General features: G+C 37.1%; 1 protein-coding gene across 2 annotated transcripts in view; it reads left to right on the top strand.

The window, feature by feature from the left end:
- The window catches only part of LOC107159721 (zinc finger protein 345-like), a 33,408-nt gene extending 20,814 nt beyond the window's left edge, over positions 1 to 12,594 (top strand). Inside the window, exons 2-3 of one of the 2 annotated variants that reach the window (XM_015506331.2) lie at positions 5,130 to 5,256; positions 9,768 to 12,594. In XM_015506331.2, the coding sequence (XP_015361817.1) occupies positions 5,130 to 5,256; positions 9,768 to 11,917 (2,277 nt within the window). In that variant the 3' untranslated portion in view covers positions 11,918 to 12,594. Of the gene's footprint in view, positions 1 to 98; positions 5,257 to 9,767 lie in introns of those variants that run through there. The other variant, XM_015506330.2, reaches the window with a different exon arrangement.
- Positions 12,595 to 20,618: the final 8,024 nt, after the last annotated feature.

Here is a 20,618-nt window from a genome sequence, read left to right as displayed (position 1 = left end):
CAAAAAAAAAAAAACCCACACACACAAAACAAAACAAAACAAAAAATGCCGAATGCTTTCTCTGATTTAAGGATGCTGTGCTGATTCATAATGTGCTGGGGAGGGGCATGGAAGGATTAGATGAACTCTAGATAGGGCAAAGGGGAAAAGGGGAGGGATGGAAAGGAAGTGGGTATTGTTATGGGGAGCTGCCTCAGAAAACACTCTAAGTCCCAATTAAAACAAAAGAGAGCTTTAGGTACGTGGCCAGGGACTGTCTTTTACCATACCTCCTCTCCTCAACTTCCCTGGCCTCAGTTGACAAGGACTTGGAGGTTGGACCTGGCTCTGAAGCCAACAAGTGGCTCCTATCTATCTCCACATGGTCATGAGCCCTGTGCTTGTGGTGTGGCTGCAGTGAAGCCTGGGGAGCCCAGGGCCTTTGGCCTTTTTAACCAGAACTTAGCTGATGCTTTTGTCCAGAGCCTGTGAGGCTGGAGATTTCTCTCTACTCTGGCCATCTGCTTTTCTCCACAGCTGTTTTTCTTTCTGCCATTGTTTATCTTGTCCATGTTCCTGTAAATTTAGGCTGATGGGATATTTTCATAGGAATAATAGCTCTTCCCCTTTGCTGAGTGTACCCTGAGCAAGTGGAATGTCCTGTAAACCTGAAAAGGAGACCATCCCTGTCTCAAGTCATAATACAGAAGTTTCAACAGCCACTGCTATGTTCTTTTATGTCTCTTTCCCCAGGTTGGGCAAAGGAGGTTGAAGGCAGGGCACAGTCCGAGTCATCTTCACTTACTTCTCTAAACCCCAGCAGCTTTTCTGGAAATTATCTTCTGACATAAGGCTGGTTTTTCTGACCCACAGTGGGATGTTCTGCAGATGCCTGGAACTGGGCTAAGAAACAGTGCTGGGCAAACTTTAGTTTTCTGGTGTCTTGCTATTCTTGCACACAGGAGGGTTATACCATGAACTTAGTCTTAGGCCAGTTGGACTCCTTATGTAACTGCATGGATACCTGCCTATGTAGAATTTCTTCCATTTACCTATCTCTGACAGACTAATTCCAGTAGCAAAATCATATAACAATTCAGAAAGTCATTCAGTGGCCTGATACAGTAAAACATCAGCTTTTCCTTAGGCAGAATTATATCTATTTGTGGCCCACTCAGCCAGGATTGTTTCCAAGAGTCTACAGGTGGGATCAATGCACTATTGTCTATGTGTTAAAGGGCCAGTGACATTCAGTTCAAAAAAAAGAGACAACCAGAGTGGATCCCCCAACCAGGGGCAACAGAAGGAACCCCTTAAAAAAGACTAGCTGGGGAAACATCTCTTAGGTCCCCAGCTGCTATTTTACCAGAACTCTGACACCAATTGTGCCATAGATGTCCACAGATAGAGGGACCAGATGTTCCCCTGTAGGGGACCTGATGTGTAGACTCCAGGGTCTCAGTGTGCACACAGGAGGAGCTTGCCAGATGTCCACGTTGGCATGATTTCATTGCATTCATTTTCCTTTTCCCAGAGTAGACCCATGTTAGAAAAACCCACACTATTCATGAAGAGAAGACAAGAGGTCCTTGAAGCCAAGTATCCTTGGCAGCTCCTGGAAAGACCCATCAGACCTTTCCTTTACTTACAATTACCCTTCATCCAGGACAACCTGAGACAAATGCACTAATTTGTCTAATTCTCCAGACTCAGCTGTCAATGGATTAATCAGCACCTTGCATCCTCAGTGTGGAAGTGGGGTTGCTCTGAGTGCCAGGCCTGCCTGAGAAGGCTGGAGGGGCACTCTCAGTTTTCTTCATGGTGACTAAATCTGATAGCAAAATCTTGGTCCTTATCCCTAGTCCTGATCCAATAATGAGAACAAGGTTTTGAGAAAAAGAAAAAGAAAGTTTTATTGCTTTGCTACCAAAAGAAAAATAGAGGGGACTCCTGTCTCAGAAGCTGTGATTCCAATGGCCAGTGAATAGAGGTTTCAAAGTAGTGACTCAAAGTCTACCCACAGGCTGTGTGCTGTCAGGAGTCATAATTCCCTTTTAGCCTTGAGAGAGATATTTTTTAGAACTTCCAGTGCCAGCTGTAAAGTCTGTATTTCTTGGTTCCTGTGGAGCATGAGCTGAAGGACATATAACCTGGCTTAAGTTCTGACTTAACAGACAAAGTAGGTTAACCTAATTTTCCCCAGGGTTAGAGAAACATAAAGGGAAAACAGAAAGAAAAAACCAAGTCAGTTTTAAAATAAGTCTCAGTGGAAGAGAGCAAGGGTTATGTTCAAAGCATGAAGAGGACCCTGACACATTCCTTGGGAGAAGCAAATGGAACACCTGGCAGGTGGGAGTGGGTGGGGTTGATGAAGAATAGAAAGTTTAGATCAAGCTGGGCAATGTAGTGGATGCCAGTAGTCCCAGGGGCACAGACATGTAGGCCATAAGCTCACAAGTTCAAGGTCAGCCTGGAGAACTTAGTGAAACCATGAAAGGTCAAAACAATAGAAAGAGTTGGGGATATAGCTAAGTTTTAAAGTGCCCTTTAGTTTAATTCCCAGTAATACCACCAACAAAAGAAAATTCAGATATAAGATCAAAGAATGCTTTACCATGAAGCCAGCATGTACTTAGAAGGGGACAGAAAAAGAGTGTGTGTTGGCTGGGGCTGAGGTCAGTCAGTCTCAATGGGGCTAGAGGCAGGAGGGAAATTAAAGCCAATATTAAGTTAACAAATATTTTGTTCTGTCCACTAAGAGCAAACTGTTCAATTATTTGTTTGTGACTGTTTGGATGGTTATAGTTAACATAGAGGTAATCATCAAAGTTATAATCAGCAGGGAGACTTTTTATATTTTTATTTTTTCTGAGTACTAGGGATTGAATCCAGGGGCACTTATCACTGAGCCACATCCTCAGCCCCTTTCTACATTTATCTTAAACAGGGTTTCACCAAACTTTTTAGAGCCTCTCTAAGTTGTTGAACCTGGATTTGAATTCTTGATCTTCCTGCCTCAGCTTCCTGTTTTCTGTTGCAGAAAACAGACATTTAAAATGTCTGTTTTGTAATTGTAATCCCCTGCTGGGGTTACAACTGTGCACCACCATGCCCTAATCAGGAAGGGTGAATCTCTAATATGATGCTGTAGAAGAATAGCAAGGATGGGTCAATGAATTCAGTTGGTCATTTTTTAGGATTTAATACCTGCTGCATATTCTGCCACATTCCATGTTCTGTGTGTCTTTTCTGACCTAATTTTCCCCATGGTTAGAGAAACATAAAGGGAAAACAGAAAGAAAAACCAAGTCAGTTTATTTAGTCATTGCTCATAATCATTTTTTCCTTTTTTTATTATTATTAGTTGTTCAAAACATTACAAAGCTCTTGACATATCATATTTCATACATTTGATTCAAGTGGATTATGAACTCCCATTTTTACCCCGTGTACAGATTGCAGAATCACATCGATTACACATCCATGTTTTTTGCTCATAATCTTACCATGTATTTCTTAGAATCATTTTTTATATTTTTGCTTGATTGTACTACTTTTGAGTTTTGTATAACCTACTTTTCCCACTGCTATCCCATTAGGATTATGTTAAGACTTTCTTTCTTTTTATTTTTAACCATTTCTTTGTAGGGTTTCTTTAGTTTTAGTTTTCTGGTGTCTTGCTAATCTTGCACACTTGAATTTTCTTCTCAAACTACTATGGAACATGCAGACTATTACTTCTCCACTGTTCCAGTATTATGTTTAACATGTTTAAATCCACTTTGCTTCACTTTCTTCTCACAACATTCAACTTGAACTCTGTTTAAAACATATGGTGCACATGTCCCCCCTTTATCAGGAGTCCTCTGTTCTTTCACTTTCATCAAAGCCAGGCCAGGCATACGTGACCTGCGAGATTCAAAAGGTTTTCTTTTTGATAAATGGACATTGGATTGTCTTGGTATCTTAGATTCCCATTGGGGATGTTTCTGGGTCATTAGATTTGCTGAAGAAGTGAACCCTGCTTTATTTACATTCCATCTGGATGCTCCACTATCTATAAATACAGAAAACTTAATAAAATGCACATTCATTGCCCCTAAGAACAAAGTAAGTCCTAAAAGAACAGAATGATTAGAAGAGACTCAATTTCTACAATGCCATGGAAAGTCTGCTGAAATACTTATTATGTCATTTAGTTTTGATTTGGCTACAGATATCACAGCAATGTTGATGTGTCCTTTTATGTTGATTGACACTTTGTATCAATCTGTTCAATTTTTTCTACAACTCTTTTAACCTTATTTGCTTGGTGTGAATGCTGTCTGCCACATTTTCCCTATAAAGTAATTTTTTTCTTTGTCTTTGGATATTTTGGTAGGATTTTTTAAATAATCTACATAAACATTCATGTTTGATCAAGAAACTCTTCTTTCTTAGTATTTTTTATTTTTTAATTTATTTTTGTAGATGGACTTTATTTATTTATTTATTTATTTATTTATTTAATGTGGTGCTGAGAATTGAAACCATTTCCTCACACATGCTAGGCAAGCACTCTACTACTGAGCCCCAGCCCCAGCCCCTTAATAATTTTTATTTTTGTGGCTTGCTTTGGGGAATTTCGCCTCTGCCTGCCTTTTATTTAATGCAGACAGTGGCTCTCTAGAAATAGACCACAGTCCTGTAGGCATTCATTTTATTCTGCCTGCAGCTCACAGACATTAACCTCATTTTAGTAAGTCTCTGGTTCATGGTTGTGCACTTAAAATTTTAGAATCACCCTACTTTTCCACCATAATTTTCTTCTCTGAGAAATAGATAATTTATCTTATGATATATAAAATCACAATTAAAATGTATATATTCTCTGTTGCTACCTCAATTTTACAATTTATTTTATAAAATTGGAGTATAAAACTTTTTTTTTGTGTACTTGTGACACTCTCTCCTCAGAGTTTGATGACAGAATATCACTGTTACAAAGTATTTTCTTGAATAATAAATCATTTCCATTATTTGGTGTGTCCCTCAGAAATCACTGGTTAAGAGTCAGTTCTCCTAATGCTCATTTCATCTTCAGCAAACGTACAAGCTCTGTGAATTATCACATGGTCAATGTACTATTAATTTACCTATTCTTGTTTCAGGAACTGTTGACATTCAGGGATGTGGCCATTGATTTGTCTGAAGAGGAATGGGAATACCTGGAGCCTGCTCAGAGGAATTTATACAGAGATGTGATGCTGGAGACCTACAGAAACTTGGTCTTCCTGGGTGAGTAGAGCTACCCTTCAGAATTTCTAATGAATCATTATTCCTAACTGTATAATTTTTTCTTCTCACAGAATTTCTACTGGGAACTTCTTCTCTTCATGAATGAGTTTCAGATTCTTGCTTTCAAGAAAAAGGCTTGGGCAGTTTTTGTTACAGAGAAGAAAATGTTTAAGCCATTTCTTTTAGTTTTTAATCCTTCCCTTTCTTGAAGTGATATATACTCTTCACTTAAAATTTGTGGTACTTACAGTAATTCAGAGATATAGAATGATGTGACCTACATGTCAAAATTCAATTTCTTCCATCTGTGGTACCAGAATAGAAGCATCAATGCTTTCAGTGATAATTCCAACAGTCAATTCAATTTGTAATGAACATTTGCCTCTAAGCTGTATTTGGACACCCTCCCCTGGTGCAAAGGAGAGAGCCTTGAGCTATATACCCAGATGGGTAGAAATTCATGAAACAGAGAACACAATTGAGAGGTCCAAAGGCAAGGAGGAAGCCAAATTCAAATATTGGTGGAGAAGTTATTATGCCACAGAATTGGTCTTTCAGGTGCTTAGGTTTAATTATTGTGCTGTCCTAGAAAGACATCTACTGTCCTATGTTGAGCATGGGTCCCTCTTTAGTCTCCTCCTTCTCCCCAATTGATGTCTATGTTCAGTTAAATTAACAGTCCAAACACTCCCCTTTGCTTTTGAGGGTCAGCATGATCTGAAGGCATTTCCATTATTTGGTGTGTCCCTCCTAAATCTGTGCACATTTCTGGAGACCTCTAGGTGAATTCATTGTAATATATTAGTATCAGAAAGCAGTTTCTCTGATATCCTTAAACTGTTTTTATTAATTGAAATTCCCTTAGCAGAGCTCATTAGGTATACTTATAATGAATACTCTGTTTAACTTTTCTGCCATAGAGTGTATGTTGGTGTTTCACAATGACTGCTCATTTTAATTACAAGGACACAGGTGGAAACTACAGTTATGTAAAAGTATTGTAAACCATGCTTATTTAGAATTTTGTTGGTTAAATTTTTGTTTTCTTTTCTGTATTTTATTTTATACAGTAGATTTCAAGTTATAATGTAGGTTTTCTCACATCAGTTTAATTTTCCCATTTTTTAACCTACATTTTATAATTCTATGGCTATTTCCAATATTTCACAAATTAAGGAGTAGAAGATGAAATTAAATTATGTCTGATTTTTGTTTCTATTGGCAATACAATTATATTTGCTTCTTTTTTATTTTATTTTTGTTTCTTTTGCCAATAAAATTACATTTGAGATAAAATACATTGTTATTTATTTGAGATAAAATACATTGTTAAGTTTTTCTTTTAAAGTAAGTTTCACATATGATAATCATTTCCAAACCAGTTTCTGATCACTTTTGTGGGTAATATTCTTATACACTTTTGCCTTCAAATTGCACCTTTAGATTTAGTCTCTGGCAATCTGCATACAGTTGTAATTTTTATCTGTTTCTTCTGCTTCTTATAATTCTTATCCATTCTTTTTTAATTGAGTTATCTTGTGTTTCATGTATTGTTATCATGGCATTAATTGATTCCTCTTTCACTTCCCTTCATTCTATGAGTATTTTGTCATTTACTTAGATATTTTAATAAAAATAATTTTAAGCTTACACTAGGTTTTTAACTAGCAACAAATTGACTTCAATTTCATAACAAAATACATATATTTATTTATGTATCCTTTGAAAATTATGTTATTGATGACACAATTATTTTTATATTCCATACATATTTAGAGGTTTATGATGATTTTTATGTTTTTATGTTTCAAATTCTATTGAAAAAGAGTTTTATGACTCATTAGTCCAGCAAAATTGAATTATATATTGGTATATGAATTTTCCTTAGTAAGAAAGCTTTAAAATTTCATATGCATTATGTTGCTGTGTACACTTATTTTATTTTTTTAATATGAGTAATTCACTTTAGTATTTTTTGAAAAAGAGGTCAAGTAGGCATAATGTTTGGGTGCCTTTATACATATTTAAAGTCTTTATTTTTACTGATGTTGAAGTATAGTATTTCTGATTGTAGTATTCTCAGTTGATAATTTTGTTTTGTCACCCCTTTGATGCTATTCCCCACTTTTTTTCTGTATTGCAAAGCTTCCATTAACAAATTGACTAATAATTATATTCAAGTATGCTTCTTAGTTGCACATTTTTCTTTTGGTGCTCTCAGGATTCTCTCTTTGTGACCACTGAATAATTGAGAACAACGAACTTTGAGTCTTTTTGTTTGTTTCTACTTAGACATAATTTAGATTCTTTAATTTGGACTTCTTTTTTTTGCTCCTATTAATAATTTCTCAGGCTGTTAAAATTGATACTGGAGATTGAACTCAGTTGCCTTTCTACAGCCCTTTGCCTCATCCCTTTTCATTTTTAATTTTTGACAGTCTCACTAAGTTGCTGAAGCTGCCCTCAAACTTGTGATCTTTCTGGCTCAGCTGCCCAAGTTGATAGGATTATAGCTGTGCCCACCCCCCCTGACTCTCTCAGACACTATTTCTTAAGAAAATCTTCAAGTACATGATTTTTGCTTGTTTATAGTAATGACTTTTTGTCTGAATTTTTCTCAGTTTTCTGTGTTCTTGCTTAGTTCACTAAACTAAAATTATTTCAAAAGGTTATTTAGGTGCTTTGGATAATTCATAACTCTTACTTTCCTAATGTTCAATTACTTGTGTTTCACTTTTTTTTCCATTGATTAGCCAAGTGTTCATTTTTCTTTGTGTATTGTACAATTTTAGATTTGTCCATATAAAAGCCAACCAGTAGTAGATTAATAGTCATTTTGGAAAACAATATAAAAGTTAGTAAAGAACTGAAAAATAGAAAGCACAGTGCTACATGCTTGAAATCCCAAGTAATTGGGAAGACATGCAAGAGGCATGTCATACCATGTCTCAAACAATTTTAAAGGGCCTTGGATTGTAATTCATTGATATAGCATCCTTGAGCTTTATCCTAAGAACCACACATAAAAAAATTAAAAGTGGAATGACACTATGATCTAGAAATGCAAGTTCTAAATAGATATCATAAGGAGAATAAATCAGTGTGTGGAAGAGAGAGTTCCACTACTGTTTCAGTGCAGACATTGTTTAGAGTAGTCAAGACATGGACTCCCACCTATGTGCCTATCAGGGGTTAGATGGGTAAAAAAGATGGTATTTATACATAATCAATTACCAATAGAAAAGAGATATCTTGTCAATTAAAGTGACAAGGGCTGAATATGCAGGACTTTGAATTACAGGAAATGAGGCAGCCACAGAAAGTAATTTGCAGCCTCATCTGACTCACATATGGAACTCAGAAGTACAGAGAGTAAAATGGTTACCAGCTCCTGTGTTTTCAGAGTGTTGGTGAAAGACCGCAATGTATTATTTTAAAGGATAAAAGAAGTATTGAGCCCCGAAACACTAAAATACTGAGCCACATCCCAAGCCCTTTTATTTTTTATTTTGATTCAGGGTCTTTCTAAGTCACTTACAGCATTACTTGTTTTCTCAGGTTGGATTTGAACTTGGGATCCTCCTGCCTCAGATTCCTGAGTTGTGTGGATTTGAGGCTTGTACCACCACACTGGCCAATGTATATATTTTTGATAGTAGAATGAATGCAATGTTTTCTATGAACTAAAATGATGATTATATAAAATGTTCCTTAGCTACAATTAGTCATGCCATCATTTATTTATATTTTCAAATGCCATGAAATTCTTAGAAAACACATGCAATTTAATTTGTAAATGAAATAAATTCATAAATAACCAAAGTTATAAAAATTAAAAACTGAGTCATTTGTCTTGATCTCCATGTGTTGACTTTATCCAGGTAATACTGACATAGGATTGTGTGTGTGTGTGTGTGTGTGTGTGTGTGTGAGTGTGTATGATGTATGTTTACCACTAAAAAGATTTTTTCATATTTCTTCTTTGAGACCATACACTCTTTGCCCCTATTGAATGTCTGTGTTATTGTCATCCAACATCTCTTATATCTAGGTCTTTCTCATGATAGACAGAAAGTGGTTTTCAGGCAGTCCTCAAGAAAGCCAAAAATATTCACATTTTACATTTCCCTTTTCCTATTGAGAGAGAAGAAGGGAGTTGGTTAATTTTTACTAATTGTACAATGGTGAATTCTCAAGGAGGAAGGCCTGTAGTGAATAATATACTTTCCTTTCCTCCGCTGTATTACACTTTTTAGTGATATACTCCTTTGGATACTGTGAATTTCCTCTGCTATAATACTCTCATTAATAGTATACTCATCTTAGACACTGGATAATTCTCACAAAGAAAATTTGTCTATCCATTGTTATTTAGTTCATATATTTATGGAGTAATGATGACTTTCAATCTGCCACCATATTAATGTCCTGACAGCTATAATTTTATGTTAGATTTGTAAAGTATATTCTCAGACCAATATGTAAAATAATTGTTATTTGCATTTTTTCAGCCATGACCTCTCATCATACTCAGAAAATTTTACCAGAACCCAGCAGACAGCATTTATTTATAAAAGTGATAAAGAGAAGATATGAATATTGCAAACTTGACCATTTACAACAAAAGAAAATACAGAACAGTGTAGGTAACAGTGAAGGTCAGAAATCATATTATAAAGGACAAGACCAATTAGAAGTGACTATTCTTAATAAAAATGTCCTTAATACCATCAACAGTCCTCAAGAAGATTTAATAGCTCACAAAAGTATTCAATTTATAACTGAAGGACAAGTTTCTGAAAGTGTTGATTTTGAAAATGTTTTTACAATCTCTCCATCATTCTGCAATGAACAAAAGATTTCTTCTTCTGCCCAAACATACACTTTTAATGATTGTGGAAAGGCCCCTATGTACTCCATACTACTTAATCAAAATTCAGATATAGGTTTCTGGAAAGTATGTAATACATGTGATGAAACAAGCAACACCTTCAGCCAGGTCTCTATGCTAAGCAATTACCAGTGCCCTTACATTGGAGAGAAAAAGCATGAATGTAGCAAAACTCATAACAACTTTAGCTTTGGTTGCAATAAAAGAGAACATCAGTGTGGTCATTGTGCACAGATCATTTACAAAAATGAGAAATGGGAGAATATCTTTTCTCAATGCCCAAATCACCATCCAAGTACTCAGTGCCAAGAGATGCCTTGCTATTGTGAGGAATATGAGAGACCTTCTTATCTAACTACAAGTCTTTCTCAGTATAGTGGAGCTCAACCTGGAAGGGAGCCTTACAAATTTAAGAAATGTGGTCAAGCAGGGAATTCCACACCACTTTTCAAACACCACAGGTACCATAACAGTGAACAACACTTCAAATTTAAAGAATGTGGCAAAACTTATAATCAAGAACAACCCTCTTTTAAGCACCACAGAATTCATAGTGGACAGAAATCCTACAAATGTGAAGAATGTGGCAAATCCTTTAATATTTGCTCAACAATTTCTAAAAACCTGAGATGGCATAGCAGTGAAGAAGCATACAAATGTAAGGAATGTGAAAAAAAAATTAAGAATTTTTCAACCCTTCCTCAATGCCAAAGTATTCCTATGGGAGAGAAGCCCCACATATGTGAAGAATGTGGGAAAAGTTTTACTAAAAGAGGACAACTTACTCAACACCAGAGAATACATATCACAGAGAAGCCCTACAAATGTGAAGAATGTGGGAAAGGATTTACTCGAAGAGCACAACTTACCCTACATCACAGTATTCATACTGGAGAGAAGCCCTACAAATGTAAGGAATGTAGCAAGGCTTTTAGGTGTAGTTCGTATCTTACTCAACATCAGAGAATTCATACTGGAGAGAAGCCCTATAGATGTAAAAAATGTGGGAAAGAATATAGACAAACTGCAGGTCTTTCTCAGCACCAGAGTACTCATACTGCAGAGAAACCCTATAAATGTAAAGAATGTGGGAAAGGATTTACTCGAAGAACACACCTTACTCTACACTACAGTATTCATACTGAAGAGAAACCCTACAAATGTAAGGAATGTAGCAAAGCTTTTAATCGAAGATCAAACCTTACACAACACCAGAGAATTCATACTGGAGAGAAGCCCTACAAATGTAAAGAATGTGGGAAAGAATATACTCAAAGAGCAGGTCTTACTCTACACCAGAGTACTCATACTGTAGAGAAGCCCTACAAATGTGAAGAATGTGGAAAAGGATTTGCTCAAAGAGTACACCTCACTCTACACCACAGTATTCATACTGGAGAGAAGCCCTACAAATGTAAGGAATGTGGCAAAGCTTTTAGGTGTAATTCATTTCTTACTCGACATCAGAGAATTCATACTGGAGAGAAGCCCTACAAGTGTAAAGAATGTGGGAAAGAATATACTCAAAGAGCAGGCCTTGCTCATCACCAGAGTATTCATACTGGAGAGAAGCCCTACAAATGTGAAAAATGTGGCAAACGATACACTCAAAGAGTAGGGCTTACTCAGCACCAGAGATTTCATACAGGAGAGAAGCCCTACAAATGTAATAAGTGTGTTAAAGCTTTTAGGTATAAATCAAGCCTTACCCAGCACCAGAGAATTCATAATGCAGAGATTCAAGTTGAAGAATGTCGGAAAGGTCTTTAGTATGGTTTACTCATCACCAGCCAATAATAATGAGGAGAGGTAGTACAAATGTAAAAACTGTTGCAGACCTTTTAGCAATGGCTCAAACATTGCTTATCACTGGAGAATTCATGTGCAAAGAATCCAGAACAGTGTAAATACTGTGCCCAAGTCTTTACACAAATTTCAAGTTTTCCTTAACATTAGAAACCTGATACCTATACGGAATTGGGAAAGATATTTGCCTAAAATATATGCCTTAAAAAACAGCAAAATATCTACAATAAAGAAAACATCTTTAGAAATATAAGAAATATAGCAAAGCCCTTATCTGTACTTTGTATCTTGATATATGTGAGAGGGAAATGAGAAAATTCTTTTAACTTTTGTTTAAAATTTGTTAAAAATCCCTAGGTGAGGTGGGAGAAATAAAGAAATTATCACAAGTACTATAAAATAGTGCAGAAAACTTGACTCTGGAAGGATGTAAATTTATTATAAATCAAAGACTTCTCAACATTTTCACTTTTGAAAACTGAAGAAAACAATTTAACTTAGATTTTTTTTAGAAGAAGAAGACTTGTTCCTAAGAGTTGTTAGTCTATAATTTCAAGACTTTACAGTGGATTATAAAATAGTTTATTCACATTGTGTATAAATTTTCCCACTAAATAAAAGTAAAAATTTTTAATGTTTAACATGTTAGGTGTTGAATTATGGTAATAAGTCAGAGATATTACTGTGTTCCTGTTTACTAAAGGTTCCATGCAACAGATAGTAAAAACATACTAAAATATCTCCATTAATTTTTTTAGAAACATCAGCTCATTTGGAGAATAGTATTCGAATAAATCAGATCTTTATTTATTTTTTTCTGTTTGTAATTATGGTGATCTTAAGACAGTTATAGGTAAGATATAAGAACATGAAAATAAGCCCCAGATTTCTCTATCTTGAATTACTACTCTCAAATTTACCCTACACATTCTGGTCCCAGTAGTGGACACCTTTTTTTCCAGCAACTGAGGAGGCTGAGGCAAGAAGATCCCAAGTTCAAAGCCAGCCTCAGCAACTTAGCAAGGCCCCAAGAAATTTAATGAGACCCTGTCTCAAAATAAAAAATAAAAAAGCACTGGGGATTGTGGCCCAGTGTTTAAGCACCCCTGGATTCAATTCCTGGTACCTCCCAATTTTTTTGTACTTTATACAATGAGAGAACTCCTAAGGGCCCTGTAATTTTGGAGAGCAACACAATTTCCCAACACAGGGTCTTTTAATACCCCAGAAACCAGGGGCCACCAGTGCAAATTTTGTGAAAGGAATGGCCATTGGTCAATCCCAATGGTTGCCCAGGAAGCCATGTGGTCAGCTGGACACTGACCCATCCTGGTGCCTGGCATGTGTGGTAGAAAACAACTAAAATACTGAAGAAGCCAACTCCACTATTGAAGACCCCAGGAGTCTAGACTCACATTAAAAATTTAGAAAAATACTTTTGCCCAAAACCAAATACCTATTTAGCCTTGAACAACCAGAAGGGAACTATAACCAGGAACAAGTGCCCAATAATTATGGTGAGGGGAAAAAGCCATACTCATAGAGCATTTTAGCCTCCCACATAATTTATATATAATCTGACTTTGGCTACTTTTCACTCTATTCTATAATTTATCATGGTTATTTTACATTGGGGATTAAAAGATAGAAAGTATATGGCAAAGTCTCTCCAAACTCCTCTACCACTGAGTCCTTATGAGATACTCCAGATTACACCTGTCCCTTTTTAGGTCTTCACAGAAACAGAAGCACCTGCCACCACACAGGAAAAAAACAAAGTTCTTATTCAGATGAGACACTGGAGTATATACAAGTCATGTTCAAAAGTTTACCACAGCCAAAAATGTTGACACATGCCTGTAATTCCAGCAGCTCAGGAGGCTGAGGCAAAAGAATCTCTGCTGCCCCAAACCTGTGTGGGCACCTGAACTTAAGATCACTCGTATGAATTTGTAGGGACACCAAATAAAAACACAGACACCCTTTACCTTTAAACAAGCTTTAGGACGGCTTCTTCACTATCGGCCTCAGGATCCCCAAAAGGGAGATCAAGAGAAAGTCACAAGAGTCTGGTGAGAGAGAACGAGTACCTTTGGAAGTGGGCTTTTATTGGGGGGATTCTTGTTCTTTAGAAAGTTCTATCCAAAAAGGCCAGAAGGGGCAGGGTTACAAGGGACAGGTGAGTGTAACTCAACCCCAGGGGTGACACCTACATCTAAAGACACACCTTTGCTAACTGAGTTGGGACAATGCCAAGTCACCACCAATGTAGTGATTGGTCAGAGCTTCTTGCTTTAGTACTGGAAGGTGTGGGTCATTCAGAGTGGCTTCCCACATATTTTCCCTTCTTAATTTGAAAAAGTAGGTGATGGGTCACTATTTCAAGTCCCCAAATTCTTGTTCTAAAGGCTCGTCATCCTACAATTACAATACAAGAGAGAATTAGTAGCAAAGAGAACAGTACAAGGATATACCATGCAGAACATGTAAGAATGTTTCCAGGATTAAATTCATTCAATTCTTTAAGTATTTGATTATCTAAAGAAGTAAGATCTGAAAAATCAATCTTACTTTTTTGTATATCTTGAATATGATGATGTAACATCAAAAGATTATTATTATAATTAGATTATAAAAAGATTATTGTTATTAATATAAATATAAACAAAATTATTAATATTAATATAAATAAAAGATCATTATTATAATTAGATTATAAAAAGATTATTGTTATTATTATTTTACCAAATACCTAACATGGTTTTTAACCTCCCATTCCCATTGGGAAGCATTGTATTTGGCAGCAGTAACATACACATACTTATGGTTAACATGAGTCTTTCCTTGAATTTCAAAGCTGAAAGTCCATTACCAATATTTATGACTGTAGCCTCTGAGGCATTTAACTTAGCCTCAATCCTTTCATCAATATTTATTTGATTATGAAGAGCCTTGGAAGTATTCTAAGCTAAATTTTAAGAAAATTTGCATGTTGAATATTTTGAGATAGGGCCACTGAAGCTGTGACCCTTGAAGCCATAAAGGAAACTAAAGCAACAACTCCCACTATTACAGAGCCTAGGAGCACATTTAGGTCTCACTAGCTGGACATGTAAATTGTTGTAAGACTTGAAAACCTGCATCAGCATACCACAGCTCTAAAATATTAGCTGGCAATGAGACAAAAGAGGGCTGATGAGTGTCAGTGTTCCTTTCCCTCTATTATATCTGGTGATACAGTTTGTTAAATTACATTTATTACATGTTACAAGATATCTATCATCCTTTCTTTTAACTTTCACATTTCCAATAATTAAAATGTCAGGAGATTGAACACAGGCCCATAGACCATAACAGGAACCCTCCTTACAGTTTTTGCCTACTAAATCTGGTAAAGGTTTGTCAGTAAAGAATTCTGAGGCAGCAATTAAGCGCCAAACATCTTTTTGAATGCCACCTTTGCTGAAGGTCAAGATGTTACAAATCCTCCAGGTGTCATGGTAATACCCTTGCACCATTGCCTTTTGTCAATTTTGGAAGAGCAGTCCAAAATATACCCACTATTTCTAGATAACTTATGCTGTACTGGAAAAGTATTTATACAATCCATCTTATGAAAGATGACAATTTCTATCACAGAATGGTTAGTAAAATGAAGTATTTGTGGACGTTCTTCTGAGATGACTGGTTTGTTATGAGAAAGCCCCATTTTAATAACTGATGTGATATAAGATTTTGAGTCTCCAGGAACAGTACAATTAGCTGGTCTAGGTCTCCCAAATGCTATCTTTTTCTCAAAGAACACTTTTAGACAGCAGCAAGTTTATCGTGGGACCAAAACAAAGGCAATTGAGCACTATAGCCAGAATAATTAAACCCAGTCACATGATTGGGAGTAATATGGGTGTCTGTAAATCCTCCCATCATATATGAGTCATTAGTAAATACTGAGATGGATTCTCCAGTCCACACTGCTGGGTGTACTAAAGGTGCATATGGAAAATATGTCCAATAGGTTTCTCCCTGATTCCCATTTACCTGACAGCTCAATAGAGCTAATATTGCAGCAAGCATCATCCTTAGAGATTTAATTTTTTCTTGTTGTTGAATCATTTGTTAAGCTTGCAGCATCAGATTCTTCACCTCCTTCCATGAGGGTAGCTTCACCATTGTGTCTCTCTGGGCCATCTTCCTTCCTCTATTCCTTTGAGAATTCCTCCTGTTGGGGGCAGCCAGGTCTGGCATCTCTGGGTCAATCCTCAGTCGTTTGAATCTTGGTTCTAAGTCTTCCATGCCTTATGGTGCCTTCAGGTACCCAAATAGAATGGAAAGCACCTTCTGGGAAAATACAAGCATGACCTCTACCCCACATAATCACTGGATCTGGTCCTTTCCATTGGCCAGTCTGCAGATCTTTCCACCAAACTTGGCCTAACGGGCCTGTTGCTGTGGAAGACGTGTGTCGCTCAGCTGCAGTGCAAACTTCTGAGTCACAATTTAGAAAATTTAAAACAAACAGAGCATCACTAAGGTTATATTGGGGAGTCCTAGTCCTATCGCCCCCTTTTAGTTTTTGTAATTGTAGCTTTTTCAAATTTGTAATACTTGGCAAGTAGCTATTGCTAATTTTCCTGGTCAGGTAGAGAGTCATTATCCTCATTATAAAATTATTCAATTTGCATTAGTAACTCTATTTATTTTTCCAAGGATTGCATGTGCAAAACGAATGGATGGTGCACTAACAATATTCCCTGATGGCTCAAGCTCAGGTACAAAACAAAACAAAAAAACGGATGGATTCTGAGTTCATTTGCCTTTGTGCAGATGTTAGTCCTACCCAATTACAGAGTTTTACACTCAACACGGCTTTAAAACAGATCCTCCAGCCTCAATTTCAGAGACTCCATTCTCAAGGGTGGTGTTTTAATTGTGGCAGGACTGGGCATTTGGCTCAGGACTGCGGGTCTCTGCGCAGTAGGGCAGAGACCTCTTGCAGTTTGCGCAAATTAGGCCTATGTTATCTGGGGGTGAAGCCAGAATTAGACAGGCAGTCAGTATAGATAGGTAAATCAAGTCAGTTTAGATCTAGGAGGCCAATTTTGAGTGAGTCTAGGAAGTTAGAGACAGTCCTCCTGAGGGATCTTATCAAGAACCTGCCCCAGCTCCAACCTGTGCCATGGTAACCTGTCCCAGGTATTTCCCCTCCCTACAGGGAGCTATAAGGTTGTTAATGTGTCCTTGGATACTCCACCCTGCCCTTCCCCCTTCATCCCACCTGGTTCCCACCTTTTGTCCCTCCCACTGAGTATTCCTGGGCCTAGTCACCTAGGCAGGAAAGAGAAAGATGAGGGGGAAAGGCAGGAGTACAAAGGAAACCTAGGACATATAAAAAGGGCAGAATACCTCATTTCTTGGGATACCAGAATACCAGCTAGGGCCCCCTTCTCCTTCACAGGAGAAGTCTATGTTATCCCTTATTAAATAAACCCTGATTTATATGCTTTCCTCAGCATGCTTCTGTAAAGTTTGAACTTCAACATGTGGGGAAGCAGAACTTGTCACCCATAATCAGATAACCAGCATTATCAGGGGTATTGGACCATGAATCACAGTAGGAACTTACTGTAGTCCCATTTCAGGTATTAAAGTTCTTGCCAGGGCTGGCCATAAGTGCACAGTATGGGTGGAGCTGGCTGGTAATAGTGAAAAGCTGCCATGGCCTGCAACACTTCTTATGTCACATATTGGAGTGCCCCTACTCTTTAGCAGGCCTGGGGGAGGCCCTGCCTTAGGTTTTTTGAACCCTAATAATGTGGAAGTGAGGTCAGAAATGGAGGTGGGCCGTTGACACCATATATGTACCAATCTTCTCACGCCATGTGGTCATCTTGCCAGTAGCACATCTCACATTTATAAAGGATATATAAACTTCCCATTCCAAAGCCTGCTGTCATGACTTGCTGATGAGCACATATGGTGGCTTTTGGTCTCTTGGTGCCTATGATAGGGATAGATACCAATGGGGAAAAGAGGAAGACATTTGGAGTGACTGGACTTTTCCATAAAATTTATAAACTTGCAATCCAGTTTTCCCACTTCTGGGTATGTGTTGGAAGCAAACGATGAGCTCATAAACATAGTTTTATAGGAAAAACAAGGTCTAGGGCTCTAGGGTCCAATTACACAGTAAGGTGAGTACACATAGGAATGTGTGGTACATTCACAGATGAGAAGGAAAAACTCTCAATATTTTCTCCATAATGATATTTGAGGTGAAAGATACTTGAGGTGAAAGATAAGTGATTTACTAATTGGATCATGTAAAAACGTATATCAACACTTCCCTCTGAACACAATATAACAATTGTAACCTGTAAATTGAAAATTATTCCAAAAATTCTGTAACTTTAGCCGGGGGTATAGCTCAGTGGCAGAGCACTTGCCTAGCACATGTGAGGCACTGGGTTTGATCCTCAGTACTATGTAAAAAAAAAAATGAATAAATAAAATAAAGGCATTGTGTCCATCTAAAACTAGAAATATTCTTAAAAATTGCAGTAACCCCCCAGGCACTCCCAAATTACAACTTAACTTGCCTTACAAAACTAAAATGACATCAAAACTAAAGCAGTTCTCTGTGTGAGACTACCTTTAGTAGAGAAAAGAAGAAAAGGTAGAGCCATAAGCCTCGGAATGCAGAATGGCTGATGACTGTGTAGCTGAACCTGAAATCCAAGGAACCCAAAGACATACACTGCTTCCTTGTCTCCTATGCATAAAATTGATCTGTATCCTGCAATGTTTACATATCCAATCAATTTAGATCAAAGTGATAATGTGAGTGTTCCATTGACCCAAAGGGTTAACACAAAGAAAAAATGTAAGGTAATATGTATTATTTTGCATTTAGCTTTTTTGTTGTTTGTTTTTTGGTACTGGGGATTGAGTCAAGGGTTGCTTAATCACTGAGCTACACCCCTTGCCCATTTTTGTATTTTAGATAGAGACAGGATGTCACTGAGTTGCTTAGGACATTGCTAAATTGCTGGCACTGGCTTTGAACTTGAGATCCTCCTACCTCAGGTTCCTGAGCTGCTGGAATTACAGGCATGTGCCACCATTCCCAGGTGTGATTAGCTTTTAAACATGACTTATCTATACTCCAGTGTCTCATCTAAATAAGAACTTTGATTTTTCCTGTGTGGTGGCAAGTGCTTCTGTTCCTGTTAAAACCTAAAAAGGGACAGGTGTAATCTGGAGTATCTCATAAGGACTCAGTGGTAGAGGAGTTTGGAGAGACTTTGCCATATACTCTCTATCTTTTAATCCTCAATGTAAAATAACCATGATAAATTATAGAGTAGAGTGAAAAGTAGCCAAAGTCAGATTATATATAAAATTATATAAATTATGTGGGAGGTTAAAATGCTCTATGAGTATGGCTTTTTTCCCCCACACTCATTATTGGGCACTTGTTTCTGGTTATAGTTCCATTCTGGTTGTTTCAAGGCTAAATAGATACTTGTTACTGGGCAAAAGTATTTTCCTAAATTTTTTAATGTGAGTCTAGACTCCTTGGGGGTTATTCCTGAGGTCTTCATGAGGAAATCTTTGGCTTCTTCAGTATTTTAGTTGTTTTCTACCACACATGCCAGGAGCCAGGATGGGTCAGTGTCCAGGTGATCACATGACTTCCTGGGCAACCATTGGGATCTCTCCCTCCAATGGCCCTTCTTTCCACAAAATTTGCACTGGTGGCCCCTGGTTTCTGGGGTATTAAAAGACCCTGTGTTGGGAAATTGTGTTGCTCTCCAAAATTACAGGGCCCTTAGGAGTTCTCTCATTGTATAAGGTACAAAAAATTGGGAGGTACCAGGAATTGAATCCAGGGGTGCTTAAACACTGGGCCACAATCCCCAGTGCTTTTTATTGTTTATTTTGAGACAGGGTCTCATTAAATTTCTTGGGGCCTTGCTAAGTTGCTGAGGCTGGCTTTGAACTTGGGATCTTCTTGCCTCAGCCTCCTCAGTTGCTGGAAAAAAAGGTGTCCACTACTGGGACCAGAATGTGTAGGGTAAATTTGAGAGTAGTAATTCAAGATAGAGAAATCTGGGGCTTATTTTCATGTTCTTATATCTTACCTATAACTGTCTTAAGATCACCATAATTACAAACAGAAAAAAATAAATAAAGATCTGATTTATGCGAATACTATTCTCCAAATGAGCTGATGTTTCTAAAAAAATTAATGGAGATATTTTAGTATGTTTTTACTATCTGTTGCATGGAACCTTTAGTAAACAGGAACACAGTAATATCTCTGACTTATTACCATGATTCAACACCTAACATGTTAAACATTAAAAATTTTTACTTTTATTTAGTGGGAAAATGTATACACAATGTGAATAAACTATTTTATAATCCACTGTAAAGACTTGAAATTGTAGATTAACAACTCTGAGGAACAAGCCTTCTTCTGCTAAAAAAATCTAATACCAGGTGTTTAAAAAAGAACTTGCCACATTCTTCACAATTGTAGGGTTTCTCTACACTATGAATTCTGGGGTGCATAATAGAGAGTGATCCTTGATTAAAAGTTTTGCCACACTCTTTAAATTTGTAGTGTTGACCACTGCTATGGTACCTGTGGTCTTTAGAAAGT

This window comes from Marmota marmota, unplaced genomic scaffold (genome assembly GCF_001458135.2).
Source record: "Marmota marmota marmota unplaced genomic scaffold, marMar, whole genome shotgun sequence".
Classification (NCBI taxonomy): domain Eukaryota; kingdom Metazoa; phylum Chordata; class Mammalia; order Rodentia; family Sciuridae; genus Marmota; species Marmota marmota.
Note: the sequence above shows the minus strand (reverse complement) of the source record. Positions and strands in the feature narration are given on the sequence as shown.